A 15,148-nucleotide genomic window follows, 5' to 3' on the forward strand; every position below is an offset into this window, starting at 1 on the left:
CTTATAAAAAATACCGGTACTGCATCATCAATGCAGACATGCGCATGCGCAGGACTGCCATCGTTTCATTTTTATGAAAAAGGAACAATATCTTCTGTTGAATATTGTAAAATGTGAAGATCTAGTTTTATCATGAAATCACCCTTTTTCCTTCTTTTTTGAAAATAGCGAGAAGCATTGGACGTAATCAAATTACCCAAAGTGTGTACGAGGATTGTACAATATCAAAGCATTACTGGGAGCAAATTTACGTATGTCTCATACTGCAAAACCTTAATTTCGAACATGGTTGAATAATAGTTATGGCATCATACGCTTAGAGTAATACAATTGGAATGATTTGTGTTTGCATGACAAAATGTATAACGTCACTCGCGTGGAAAATACGTCATGGAAGATGAATGCTCCAAAAGTTGAAAGAACGTACGGTGATCGAGTAAAACAATTATAGGAACACGGTGACTACGATCGGAAAGATATGTCTACGCCTGGAACAACTTGGGCCCAACCAGAAAAAACAAATTTGTAATGTAAAAATCTAGTAGAATAGTACGGTTGAAAGTATCAAATGCTGCTGAAAGATAAGGTAAAACCAAGAAATCATTGCATTTTTCATAGAGGGCAAGCAAAATGTCATTTGAAACCTTCATAAGAGCAGTTTCGGTACTGTGTCCTGGCTTGTAGTCAGATTGCATTTTTTCATCCAGTGAAATGCAACTATACATTGTGCAATCTTCGATAAAAATGACAAATTAGAACTGGGCAGAAGGTTTTGAGAGTTTTGTGATTTAGAGATGTTTTTGAGACGGGGTTTAACAGAAGCTAACTCAAAATCGTCAGGCACAACACCAGTCTGCATAGAGTCGTTGAAAATCTTGGTAACATGTGGTAAAAGATAATTTACAAGAATAGAGTTCTTACAGACATTTGTGGGTACGGTGTCTAAGAACAAGGAAGTTGATGGCGAAGCGGTAAGAAAGTTGATTGCGAAGAACAAATTATGCTATCAATTTTACCAGCAGTTGTGGGTTTACATCAAGTTTACACGCAGCATGTGGTTCGGTGGCAGGCTTTGAATGTTGATAATCAGAAATGCTATACCTAAAGTGTTAAATTTGTGAACAAGTAACTTAACTCGGTCTAGAAAGAACTTAGCAAATTCATTTGCTAGTTCTCAAGTATCGTCATGTTTTGCTAGGGGAACAGAAGTGCTCATGGCCAAGTAATCGTCAAACAACTATTGCCAAAGAGATCAATCGTTCTTTCTTGGCAGCTTCTACAAGGAGAACGATATAAGTCCGACATGATCTGTAAATTTAACGATGTATTTCCACCCTCAATTTTCTTTACACACTCTCCCTCTGTCTTCATTCTGTTTTTCCGAGCCATATGATGATGGCATTGATAATCCAGGGAACCCACTTTCTGCCTGTAGGACAACACTTACAATAGGAACGTGACGATCAAATGTATCCGAATTCTATTGTTACACAGTTGCATTTTGCTGGAAATTCCATCAGTCTTTTCCAAACAAACGGACGGAGAAAATTCCGATGCAAAATGGTCAGCAGAGAAATATTTCCTGTTTCCTGAAATAATAAATCTCCGGTTGTTTGTCACATGAAAGTGTAACGCCTTAAAATGATGACATTTTGACCTTTTACCGATATTTAGGATTTTATTACTTTAACCTTTTACCGACTTTCATAACTTGTATAACTACTCTTTCACGTTGTAAGTACACGAGTGACATTACGTGCAATGAACGTATGTCACATGAAGTCAAAACGTGATATAATTGTGGATGAAATGTATAAAAGCTGATGATTTTGATAGTTCGAGGAGGATCTGAGAACTTTAGGGAGAGTCTTTGCTGATCGATAATTGTATCCTGAGTACGGACTTGGTGCCGCTCTGCCTTAGTAATAAAGATCTGAAGTGGTGAGTTAAACTGATTACTTGGTGTACGTTCCAGTTACTGAAAGTATTACGATTCCCCGTAGTACCTCTCGATTGTGTGACTTTGAGTGAGTGACGATCCATCGACGACTACAAGTTACGAAAAGTCAGTCGTAACAAAATTAATCATTGGGGGGAGAACAGTAACTGGAAATGGTCAGAAATGATGACGATAGGTTCAACGCGAACGTCGACGATGATGTTATCGTCAGCATGAGTAATGATATGGCCAATAGTGTGACCAACAAAATATGCTGGACCAGTAATCACTTGGCATATACTAAATGAGTCAATAATGTCCCGATATTTTTGGGTACTTGGGTCGTCAAAGTAAAGGTTAAAGTAACCAGCGATAGCAAGCGGTGAGTTGTCTGTGAGATGACAACACAGGAAAGTAATGAAAAAGTCGACAAAATCACTTGCGCTGAAACCATTTGTTTTATTTGGAGTTGGACGGTATACTTGACAGTGTAGATAATGTGACATGGAATTGTGGGTTCGTTATACAGACCTCCATTATTTCCATTGATGTGATATAGAGTCTGCAACTGGATGCAGTGACACTGACAGTGACGACTTGAAAATTTTTGCTATGCCTCCCCAACGGCCTTTGCGCGGGATAATAAATGATGCTGTAACCAGGTGGAAGGGCTTCTGTGATGACTGATGAGTCACTCTGATCATCACGTAGCCATGTCTCAGCAAGCAACAAAACATCTAGGCGAGAGTCTCGCAGATATTCACGTACAGCACTACGTGGACAATGAAGGAGCACTGTAAATTTTTCTGATGCTGACAAGTCACTGATGGTTGTAATGGAGGCGAGCACAGATTAATCTTAACGAGGCTGCTGAAGTTCATACGATGATGCTTTAGTGATAACACAGTAACCCAAAACTGCAAACTGTATCAGGGCCTCTCTATTAAAACGTAAAAGAGTGAGTACTTCTGACAACACCAGCAAAATCGTTTGGATGGTAACCGTCGCATATTGTAACGGTCATGCATACCGAGAGGGTTCTCTATCGTCACGTGACCCCATCGAAAAGAAGCATTGAAATGTCTTTTCACGCGTGAGCAGCAATAAAGCATGAGCTTTCCACGCTACCACAAGAAAATTAACAAAAATTAATGGAAAGAATTTATTAAAGAACTTGCTTCTCCTGTCTATTGTTCACAGATAGGTTTGCCATCATCGAAACCCAAAATTGTCAGTCTCGGAAAATGTACACCTAATCACAAGCAGAAATAATATGATAATCTTTCAATCATATTTCAAAACAACTGAATATGATACATTACAAATTTATGCTTATTTCCAACCAAGAAATAGTGCCACGATATCTGCACGTAATGTAGATCCGGGTTCGACTCCTGGTACGAGCACCGATTCTTTGCAAGAAAGATAAAATCAGTTTTTCAAAGTTCATTTCTAGAACACGAAAGATAAGCATGTTCCAACGTCTACCAGAGACGAGTATTTTTCACTTGGAAAAAAGCAATAATAAGTAGCAACCTTTGCTGTCGAAATAACTCAGTAAAGGTTTAGAAATGACAATATGAGAGTCTGAAATATAAGCTCTGCTAGGAATATCAAAACACAGACGTTTCTGGGTGTAAAGATTGAGCCCCTCATTTGATGCTTAGACAAAGACATAGGAATTACAATCACAATTGTATTGCTTGTTCTTAAAAGGCTTCCACTCTTAGTATTCTCGGTTAAATGAAGTGTCAAGATTTCTACCTTAGGGTATGCGCCTCGAAAGTGAAAGACTTAAACTTTTGCTCAAACTTTCCTCAAGGAATATTCCATCCATACTCTTTCAAAATCAAGAATAAAAATCGGGGGTCACCGTGCAAATTCCGGTACTAGAGAAACAAATTACCACAGATTAAAGTGATATTTGACATTCAAAATGGACGCCATGTCTTAGTAAACTCTTTGAAGAACAATAATATTTTCGATTTTTCGAAAAATTAAGATGCTGACAAATTTTCTGATACCAAGAGCTTTAAAATAGGCACCCCACAAGTGGTTAGATCAGAAAAGAATTGTAAAACTTTGAGAGTTTGAATATCTGTCCCCTACGCGCATTCTACCTTAAATTGTTTGTGTACTGTTAAGAGGTAGATCTCATGGTAATCTATGGACTTATCATGCATTTTCAATAAATACAAAGATGGAATAATAGAACAGAACAAAAGACAGTCTGATAAATAAATAAATACATAGATAAATAAATAAACAAATAAATAAATCATTTATTTTTGTTGCTAATACTTTGCTTTTATACTTCTAGCAATGAAAAAAGGTAGTGAAGAGTCTATGTTATCGGTCTTGCCCACGAAAATACATTAAATACATAAATACATAAATACATTTTGCGTAAATCAGTGCTACAGTGCATGCAAAAAAAATAAAACGTCAAACTTTGGAGATTTCCATTGATATTTTAGTGGCAGGAAAAGTGGCAATCAATGGTATATTATACTTTTCTATCATAAACGTTTTCTGTCACGTGATCAGATACCCTTGAATTGTCTTACCCACTTTAATCTCAATCGTTCAAGGAACAACTTTAAAAAATAGGCCCACGTTGGGGTAATTTGAATTGAATTGTTTCGGATTCTGCAAGCCTAAAATAGTTTGTTGACTTGTATCTCAACGGATCCTGTTTTCGGAATTTGTCATTAAAGGGGAGAGGGTGTCTTCAAAACAGAACTATGGACGATTCCTTCACAGGTTGATCTTGGCTCGTCGTTGGATGTTGTTCGTTTTTGGCCCATTTTCCTTCAGAAGTTCGCTGCTTGCTCGTGGAAGGGTCCTCTGGCAGTGGAACAGAGGTGCCTACAGTTATGACACCTTCTGCACTAACCAGCGTCGGCGTATCCAAGTTGGTTTCAGACACTTCATTTGCTGGAGCAAAAGGACCCCCTTCACTCTCGTGGACATTCGATTTCTTTTCGAACTTCACGAGTTCTTTATACTCCGGTTGCTTGGGTTTGATCTCGCCGATGAACACTCCGTCGCAGTTGTAGAGTAGCCGGGAGGATCCCATTTGAGGAGCAGCCGACTGGTTTGCGGTGTTTGCCACGGTTCGCACGTAATATTGAGGCGTTGGAACTTTTGACCGCTTTCCACAACAGCGGCAAAATAACCCCGTAAATTCTGTCCTGTACTTTCTGCTGCACAGCAAGTAGATGATCGGATTCATCATGCATGACGACTTGGCGAACATGGTAGGGATGACGTATGTACCACGTGACATATCACTATGGTAAACTGACAAGATACTCACTACGGCGTATGGCGTCCAAACGATGACGAAACTGGCAACCATCACCATGCACATCTGGAATAAAAATGACAGGTTCACATTACCGGACAGTGATCGTGAAGATACTCTCATGTTAGATGACTGACATATTGCTCATTTTATCTGATTTCTCAAATGCAGCTTCAACACCATAACGTATCTATTCTGTCCCTGATATGATACATCAATAGTCGATGGCGTCCGTTATTTCCTTACGAATGACAGTTTAATTAAATTACTTATAACAACCCAAATGTGAATGAAATGCACAGGCAGATATGTCATTCGTTGACGGACCAGGATTTGCTTATATTTCTATTTGTCTGTCCGACTCTTTGTCTTATCGATATCCTTGGATATATCCTTGTTGTGAAGGTGCCATGTAAGTCTGACAGCTTGCACAGTTACGGGTAGTTCGATATACGGTAGATCTTTCAGACACTGGGCTATCTTAATAAGGTCCCTAACGCCTTCAGATTGACCAGATTATGACCAGTACTACTTCATGAAAATCTCTATTTGACGATGAACTACAAATTTTCAAAACGGTTGAATAGTATAATCCTATGGTTACTTAGTGAAATGAAAAACAAACAAACAAACAAACAAACAAACAAACAAACAAACAAAATTTACCTTATAATATACCCTCCAAGAGATAGATTGGCAAGAAGATGGATCAGTAATAGGTAGATGGATATGCGGATAGAAATAAAGTTTGGTGGCAGGTTCGGTTAGCAGAAAGGTAGCTTGAGAAATCTCGCTCAGACTTACCAATGAAACGTTATAGTCCGACTTTGGCAATGGGACGATGCGTTCTACCTGGCGACCCATTGGTTGTTTATATGGGTTAACCTGATTGCTTCGTTTTATAACTTTGGTGTAGCACCAGACCAGTATAACAAGATGGATACCAAAGCAGAATATGATGGTGCCCCAGATGTATGCAATGTCTGACAACGACCGTCCATACCAATCTATGCTGCATGATGTGCCGAACGGTTCGTAAGTGTAACCACACCAGCCGAAGAGAGGCGGCGTTGTCCACAGTAACCCATAAGCCCAAACTCCTAGAATTGCATATACTGTTCTCTTTCTGGTAAGCTTGTGCTCTGAAAATGTTGAAACAAATCAATATAAGCTTAAGTTGTGTATGTAATTGTGTATACGGTGTAAAAGTAAATGTATCTCAGCACAAAAGAAACAAAACAAAAACAAACAAGAAACAATAAGATCAGTGACCGCATAATAAATAAAAATTAAATACAAGAGCCATACGTTTCTGGTAACTCAACCTATTTGAAACCCTAACTTTTTTCCTCCTCATTTTCAAGTCTCGCATGATTTTTCGGACGTTTGCTGTTTTTGATAGGTCACACTGAAATAAAAATTAAAAATCAAAAAAGTTCTCAACCGACCAACCATATTTCAAGAAACTTGTTAGCGGAAGCACACATTATTTTTGTCCTTACGCCTTATTCACAGAATATTTCGTGAATATTAAATTGAATGATTGTCTGTTTTTTCGTGAAACGATAGAGACTTTTGCATCGCCTAAATGAATAATGCATTTTGTTGAAAACCATAATATACATGGGCCAACTTACTATACGCAGGGAGGCAGACTGTTATGTAGCGGTAAATGCCGATGACCGCCAGTGTTGAGATTGTGCTCATTGAGAGGATAAAGCAGAAAAAAGCGTAGATCTTGCAACCGACGTCTCCAAACATCCATCTATTTGCGTAGCTCGATACAGTGGCCTCCGGGTAGCCGAAGATTGAAATACCGAGATCACTTGCAGTCACGTTGATCAGGAGGATGTCAAAGCCTTGCTTTCGGAACGTTTTACCTCTAATGAAAACGACAAGAGCTGATGCGTTCAAAAACGTTGCAAACAGTCCTGGTGGGAAGAAGGAAAGAAATATGCCATAGGAGAGTTGCCTTTGACGGTCTGGTAAATTGAAAATAGCCAGTTGTTTAGTTTCTAATACAAGAGGACCTCAGTTTGACATCACGACCTATCAACATTTTGAAGGGTCTGGGGTCTGACAACTATTCAGTGTACGACAAAGTCAAGTAAACGCTGAGTAATAACCCCCTTCAAAATCTAAGATCTTGCAGTATTCTTTTCAGATCAGGAGGAAAAATAGAATAGTGCAAAAAAGGCCATAGTTTTCTAAAACCACTTGAACATAAAGACCATACTAATATTGAACAAAATGTCACAATCGGGGGTTCTAAACCGTTGCATTCAAAGAGGAAGTAGAGTTCGAGCTACCGGTACTACCTGGATGGTTGTACTAACGTGACTGAAGTATGTATACGATTTCATTGCAATGTTTAATGCCAATGACATGATCGCGGTAACTTGATCCAGACGCTTATTATCAATCAATCAATCAATCCCCTTCTCATCGCAAAAATTCACAATCTGTACCACTAGTACAGAACTTTGCGAGAAATTTGCGAGAAATGGACACTTTCTCGCTTTTTGCGAGAAGTAAGCGAGAATACATAACTTTCTCGCAATAACTTAGCGAGAATTTAATTTTCTCGCAATCAGCTGGCGAGAACTGTGTTTTCTCACTCAGCATCTGCGAGAAACTGAATTCTCGCAATCAGTCAGCGAGAAATTTGTTTTCTCGCTTTGCATCTGCGAGAAATTGTATTCTTCTGTGTAAGCATTTCACAAAAATTTCACAATTTCTCGCAGATGCATGCGAGCACAGTTCTCGCAGCTTGATTGCAAGAAAGTATGTTTTCTCGCTTACTTCTCGCAATACAGCGAGAAAGTGTCCATTTCTCGCAAATTTCTCGCAAATTTCACAACTGTACGATGTTAGTTGAAACTACCCAATGGATTATTCCATCTCAGAAAGTAGTCAAATAATAGAAAATATCTAACAAAGCATTCAGAAGACTCCGAACACCCCTGTCCCTATTAATGGTACTGTCCCATGAAGAGCGCTTCACTTTATTTCATTTTAATGAACATGAATTCTCTGGTCGAGAAAACATCCGCCCGTCTTCCTTCTGTCTGCCATAAGAAATGTTACTTCTGGATGTTAACATTCGTCTTTTGTTATAATGTTTATTTCGGTAGTTTGATATCATTGGCCATCAACGACAACGTCAACAACGAGAATGAAATTAACCAATCATCGTTACGGTTAATGTCACAGTCTCCGCTGGATCAAGTGTTTTTGGAAGCTGTTGTTCTCTGTTTAGACCGTAACATTTGTGCCAGTCAGTCATTAGCGCAATCATTAATTGGCATGTCAATTAGCATACATAGACATTTATGCAATTGTGCTTAATTATCCCAGAAAGACTGATTTAGTCTGCTAGGATGTGTCAGTTAATTAACTGAAGACACACAGAAAACCATAACAGAATGACCGCAGGGCAGCTGCGTTTGATCACATCACGACGCAAATCGACTTACACAGTATATCGTTATTGTATGATTTTATAAAATATTTTCGTTGGTGTCCGAGTAGCGGATCCAAACATTGGGGAAGATAACACAATGGACGCCAGTGGGCGATGTTGGATCATAGTCATACCCCTGTACGAAGGTTTGAATAGAATCTTTGCGGGTATGTCCAACTAATAGCTCTGGGTATGAAAATGTAGCAACAAAATGGCCTCCCGGGAGCAATATTCGATCTCATCCCGACACAGATTAAAATGCGTATGTATGTAGCATGGTACACTGCATCATTTTTCCGCAGGAGAAATTGGAGGAGGGGGTCGTAACAAAGCACTAGAGTCCTGGGGGCATAGAAAAATCCAGAGTACTAATTGAACACAAAACGACTTGTAATCCTGCCACTTCTCAATATAATCTGTTCTCGTAAATTTCCAGTGTTTCTATTTACTGTAATTGAAATTCCTTTCTGATTTGTCAGTTACATTGATGCTGTCATTGTCAAGAATTCCTAGAACGCCTCATCAGAGTCACTACAGTACGTTTCTTATCAACCTGACGAGTTCAGTGGAAAATACGAAACAGCGATGACTGGCTGTCCCCTACTTGATAGGGATTCAGTTGATAAAAATGGCCTGTGGTCTTAACAGGAAACCTAACATGGTGCCACAATATTCTACTACAACTTCACATGGCGAGCTTGTTCGATGAAAGTGGATGGGATATTGTAAAGGACTGGATGAGCTTTGAGGATATTATCAGGGGGTACCTATTTAAGAAATTGAAGTGTGGATGTGAAAACTGCAGCTGTGACGGACTATGCTCTCAGCAACTTTGGTTCATCAATTGTGTATGCAATGATCATTTTTAGTGCTTCAGTCACATGTTTTTTCTTCAATCTCTTTCCTTCCTGGGGTGCGTTAAATTCCCGATTAATTGACATATTGAATGGACAAATACAAGATAGATTGGACAACATCTGAGAAAAAAGTTTGTTTTGATATCTTTGTTTTGATGAAATAACTATATTTTCTTCTGATGAAATTGTCAGATGGTGTGTGAATGAATATATGGAATGCATGTATGTATTGTGTGTATGGAAGGTGGGGGATGGAAAAACTCCATTAATTTCTGAGGGGCATATTCTTTTGCCATTATTTCCTAATAGAAAATCCTCCCCCTGGAAGTAGTATCTGGACACTCCCTGCGTAGATTGTGTTATTTACACAGAATTCATCCCCTGCAAGTGTGCCTGACTTCTATCTGATAAAATGACTGGTATCAATAGGCACTTAATTGTGCAATACAATGTATTCAGTAAGATTAGGTCATTGGAACAGTGAATAGACATCACGCTGTGACTACTACTGCATAAGCTGACTCTTTGTGTAACCACAGTCCCTCTATGGTGTCCGTCCCTCCCACCCACTGGATGGACTGTGGTGTATTAAACATACGTTTTGCCACGGTCCCTCCACACACGTATGTGGAGGGACTATGGTTTTGCATATTTGCGATACAAAGTTAGTTGTGTGTGTGTGTGTGTGTGTGTGTGTGTGTGTGTGTGTGTGTCTGTCTGTCTGTGTGTCTGTCTGTCTATCTGTCTGTTTGGTTTTCTACGTTGAAAAAGATGACATTTTCTAAAAACTCAATTTCCAGTCGATCTCTATAATTTTCTGTAGCGAAATTGGAAAGTACAGAAAAATTTACAATATGCCAAACTGAATGCAAAAAATCATTTTTTTGCTCGAAGAAAGATTGAAGCATGCTCCATTATCTTTAGTAATGAAAATCACTTCTTTTCAAGAATTTGTACTCGAGGACGAGGCGCCTTCTTCTTTGACGGAAAATAAATCCTACGTTGCTTCTGAGTAGCATATGCCGAGAAGCGACAATTAAGCCTTGCCATTTTTAAACAAGTCGACAGGGATTTTACTGTCGTGTTTCTGGCAAATACAAACTAATGAACGTCCACCTGAGACGAAATTACTTCCTAACATAGTTTCGAATGCTTCTGAAATAATTGGAATCAACACGGAAAAAACCAGTGCATATTTACAGCCCACAAACCGGACGATGAGAAATGTTGAACTTCACTCATACAACATAAGTGATTTTTCATCCATCAGGCTGGAGTTCAATGCTGTGTTACGACACTGTTTACGCTCAGGTATTGCAGTAGATCTTAGATTCGTAGGTTTAACAGAGCTACGTAAATTGTCTTTACAATCGTGTTTGGTTAATGACAATGTTCAATTTTCAGGGTTAGTCTAATTCAAGAGCCATGGGCCGCATGCCATATTTCACGGGCCACGGATTCACGTTCTGCATTTTCAGCAGATTCAGCTACATGTTGATGAGTGACAACCATTTCTTGATTATCATTTGACGCGGTTTCATTTCAGCTGACGTTGGGTTTGAATAGATAATCGACCTTGTCACCTTTTGAGCTTGAGGCGTTCTAGTCTAAACAGTCATCACTTGCCTGTATAGTATCACAGTTCCCTGTGATCTATTCCGCTCTTGGACTATGCGCCCCATAGACGTGTGTGCATATGCTTGAGAAAAACCGTTTTTTTTCTCGCTTATGTACACACGTCTATTGGGCGAATAGTCCCAGAGTTATTCAGAGTGACTGTGATAGTATTAGTCTCGCATGCCAGACCTCGAACCTGCATGCGGCGCGAGCGGCAAAGCTGCGAGTAACCGCAGGTTATCCTTAACCTGCGGTTACTAATACTCGCCGCTCGCGCATGCAGGTTTCGAGGTCTGGCATGCGAGACTAGTATAGTATGTGCATTTCACGTTGCTGGTCAGGTACCGAACACTGCCGCCGTGATGCAGAAATCTCATTGCACGCCTTTCTTTCTCAACTTAAATAAAGGTATTTATGCTCATCCTATATGATTTGATGCTGATTTCTGGTTTCATGTTGAAATAAACAAGGGACTTGGTAATTACCGATTAAAGTCTGGATTGCAAAGGAATTAGCTGGGTAATTGGCGTACCTGATGATAATATAGATGCAGTAGCCGTATAGCAAACATCAGGTGTAAGTCTTTGCCATTATCTTGTATACGGTGTAGAAGTGAATATTTTAGCACAAAAAACAAAAAAAACAAAGAAGCAATGAGGTCAGTGACCGCATTATGAAAAATTATATACTAAATTAGATTACCACGGAGTTATAGTACCTAAACGTAAATTTAAGCGAACATGAATCTATTTCTAGCTTAAGCTGCAGAACGTGAATCGTATTCCGTGAAATTTGACACTTTGGTACGCGGCACTTGGGCACATCGTTCTTTAATTAGGTTTACCCAAAGCTCCGTGTCCTCTGTATATTTCTTACAAGATCTCAAAGTCAAATAAAAAATGTCTTGATATGAGCATAAACATTAGTAGACAGTGGGTCTCTCGAGTTTTCGGGACGGATGTTTTCAAAGTCACATGAAGCTAATGATTTTTCGTTGACTTGTGAAGGTAATTTCCTGTTGAAAACACGGTTCCTCATAGGTAGATGTACATAGTAGATATCGGCACCTTGCCTAATCGATGATAAAATCCAATTAACCCGTTTTCAGATGATATTACCGACAAAGCTGTTGTGATTCAGGTCAATTTTGAGTTCAAGACAATAGATCTTATTTTTAGCGATACTAGGACTCACAAGAGCCGATTGTACATGGAACCGGAATAGGCAGAAATGATCAATGGAAAGCCCCCTCCCCGGCACGGCAGTTGTCAATCACTCTATCAAGAATGATCCCTCCATTGTGAAACGCCTATGGTGTCTGTGTCACTGGTATTAAACCTTTTTTGGGCGAATCTAGTTTCATGATTCGTCTGTTTGAACTAAAATGTGCGATTTCGATGTAACACAAGAAGAACTTATTGCAATAGTTGATCTTGAAAAAGATGAAGCCATCATTCTGGTATAAGTGTCATGCAAATAACTTTTGAAAAAACTATGGTTGGAACAGATTTTACGAAGATCTCAGTGCCGCGTCATACTGGCCTAGCGTTTTTGACACTAACCACTGGCAACTTGCAAACTGCGCTTGTTTTTGAGATCAGTTTGTATGAACACACTTTTTCGAGAGTAGGACGGGGTGAAAGTGCCCAATAATTTCTAATGTTACCTATAGAGAGAAAGATACGTGAAACTGCAGGGGTGTTTCTTATATCTATAGATTTTTAAGTTTCGCCAGTTTTCTTACTTATTGCGCAGACCAACCTATTGGATAAACTACACGACGAAAAATCAATGAAATATTCTTACACATACCGAGTAACGTCAAATAGATCGCCACACCATAATATTCCCACACAAGCAGGCGTAATGTAGGTTGCTCGCTCATCGTCAGTTTTGCAGTTCTGGCCACTTCCCTCGCTGTGCGAAATTTTCTGAGTGATATCTATTCTGGTTGGTTCGCCAACAGTCCCTCCATCACCGAGTCGTACATTGTAGTAACTAATTATAGGCAAGTCTCATAACTCGGTTTGTAATTGTTTCCGTAACCTCTAGAAATATGAGGGTTGTATTCGACATGGATTTAACGTATCTATAGCTGACAATGGATTTGATCAGCAGGACGCCTGCAGGGAAACACTGCATGATGATAAAAGATCACGTGTATCGTCAACAAGAATGAGCCTGTGCTAGGGATTGGGTAACAAAATTCTGTGCGTCACCACTGTTCCTTATGAAACCGTCTACATCTTTGAATTATGGGTAGAAGTTACACAGTTCACCACATATCAATGAGATAGCGACAAAGGCAACGGTTAAACAAGGGAAATCTGTTAATCCCTCGTGCCCGCAGAACCCTGTTGACTGTCATAGTTCGCGCGCATACACTTGATAGTTACTGGTATTATCACTATTTAAGTCCAAGGTTCGAATGCATTTATCTCAATAAACGCACAAATTGGAATTTAAAAGTCAATTTACACTGTTAAGTGAAGGAATGGAAGCACCAGTTCTAATAGATTAAGGGGGCATATGCATATGTTCGACCCCGGTTGTAGACACGATATATGAAACCATCGCGAAAATGGTCATGACCATTAATTTATTTTTCGCGATGGTTTCATTTAATTTGTCTAAAACCTTGGTCGAATATATGCATGGTCACCGATTTATTCAGTTTCTTTCAACATGTCAAACACTATAAGTAGTATCTTGCATCAAACGAAATACATGAACCAGATATGAACTGAAAATGCTCACGTGTTTCATTATATATTGCATTTATGTGCAAGTTTGAACCTTTGCTACATGCTTTGCTACATTTAAAGTGTTATGATCAACACAATGAATTTCACCACAGATCAATTCTAAAGGTCATTAAGTATTCAAATATGTAATTAGCTGAAATAAAAATAACTAATTTCTTTGAGTACTGTCATTGTATCACAATATAGCATGTGTAATTACCTTTGGTCAAGTCCTTCAAGCTCTATATGCCAAACCGTGAAAGCTTGTTAGCTATTTATGCAAATTATGAATTAGCTGACATGAAAATGCAAAATGACTTTCAATACTGTTATAACCTGGTATAATGATCAATGTACACAGCATGTTTCGCCAAATTTTATCAAGTAAATGCCAGTATATATCCCTAATTTGGAAGGTTCATTAAATATGCATATTGGGAATTGGCTGAAAAAAAATGTCAAATGACTTTCAATAATCTTGTATCATAGTATCTTTAATGTACATAGCAAGTTTTGCCAACTTTGGTCAAGTCAAAACAGATAATATCGCTAATAAATGCGGGATATCGGACCGCAGGCGGGCGAAGATTGCATTATAAGCGCGCCAACCCAAACTCACTGCATGGACATCACATTACGAAATCGAAGTCCAAAGTCAACTACGTCATTGTTAGAATAAGAGAGGTTTTCCATCACACGGGAGCATACCACCACAAATTTTGCACAGATGGCGTTGCACTGGCATTGAAAAAGGGTGCATGGGAGCATGGAACGCGGGCAGTTTCCCTCGCTATGGGTAGGAAATGCATTGAGCAAGACACACTTCCGGGTTCGCAAAAAAACGAGGATTCGGTTCGCAAAAAACGAGATCCCATTTACGGGGCGCTCAAATATAACTATTTGCTGTGATACATAGCAGAGGCGTATATGTTTGTGATGCTGAGAATAACATCAGTAAATAAATGACGGGTTTTAAAAGTTGACGTTTTTTGCGATGAAACAGACTTCTGAAGGTAGCTCGCTTGGGGAACACGTCATCCCGGCCGCTGTCCGCTTTGACCCCAGTAATTCACACTGGTTTTGGTCGGCCCCAGGTACCCAAGTCACTTCGACCCCGTCACACTTTTGCCTACACACTACGGGTTTTTTGGCAGCCAATTTGTTTCACGCGTAGTCGTCCTAATGAATTATTCATGAGCCCACTACGGCAGCGACACGCTG

General features: G+C 39.3%; 1 protein-coding gene across 1 annotated transcript; it reads right to left on the reverse strand.

Moving 5' to 3' along the window:
• Nucleotides 1-2,465: 2,465 nt before the first annotated feature.
• Nucleotides 2,466-13,305, reverse strand: LOC139147301 (rhodopsin, G0-coupled-like). The gene is made up of 4 exons (XM_070718348.1): nt 12,996-13,305; nt 6,884-7,177; nt 6,051-6,388; nt 2,466-5,312 (listed from the first exon to the last, which is right to left on the reverse strand). The coding sequence occupies exons 1-4, from the start codon at nt 13,066-13,068 to the stop codon at nt 4,671-4,673; spliced, it is 1,347 nt and encodes a 448-aa protein (XP_070574449.1). The 5' UTR covers nt 13,069-13,305; the 3' UTR covers nt 2,466-4,670.
• Between the last annotated feature and the right edge of the window lie 1,843 nt (nt 13,306-15,148).

This window comes from Ptychodera flava, chromosome 13 (assembly GCF_041260155.1).
Source record: "Ptychodera flava strain L36383 chromosome 13, AS_Pfla_20210202, whole genome shotgun sequence".
NCBI lineage: Eukaryota > Metazoa > Hemichordata > Enteropneusta > Ptychoderidae > Ptychodera > Ptychodera flava.

Excerpts from the sequence above, each read along its gene's own strand:
- LOC139147301 (XM_070718348.1), bottom strand. The coding sequence starts at position 13,068 with ATGAGCGAGCAACCTACATTACGCCTGCTTGTGTGGGAATATTATGGT. Across the intron at positions 7,178-12,995 it reads GATCTATTTGACGTTACTCG|GACTGTTTGCAACGTTTTTG; the intron begins GTATGTGTAAGA and ends TCTTCCCACCAG. Across the intron at positions 5,313-6,050 it reads CGGACTATAACGTTTCATTG|ATGTGCATGGTGATGGTTGC; the intron begins GTAAGTCTGAGC and ends TTTTTATTCCAG.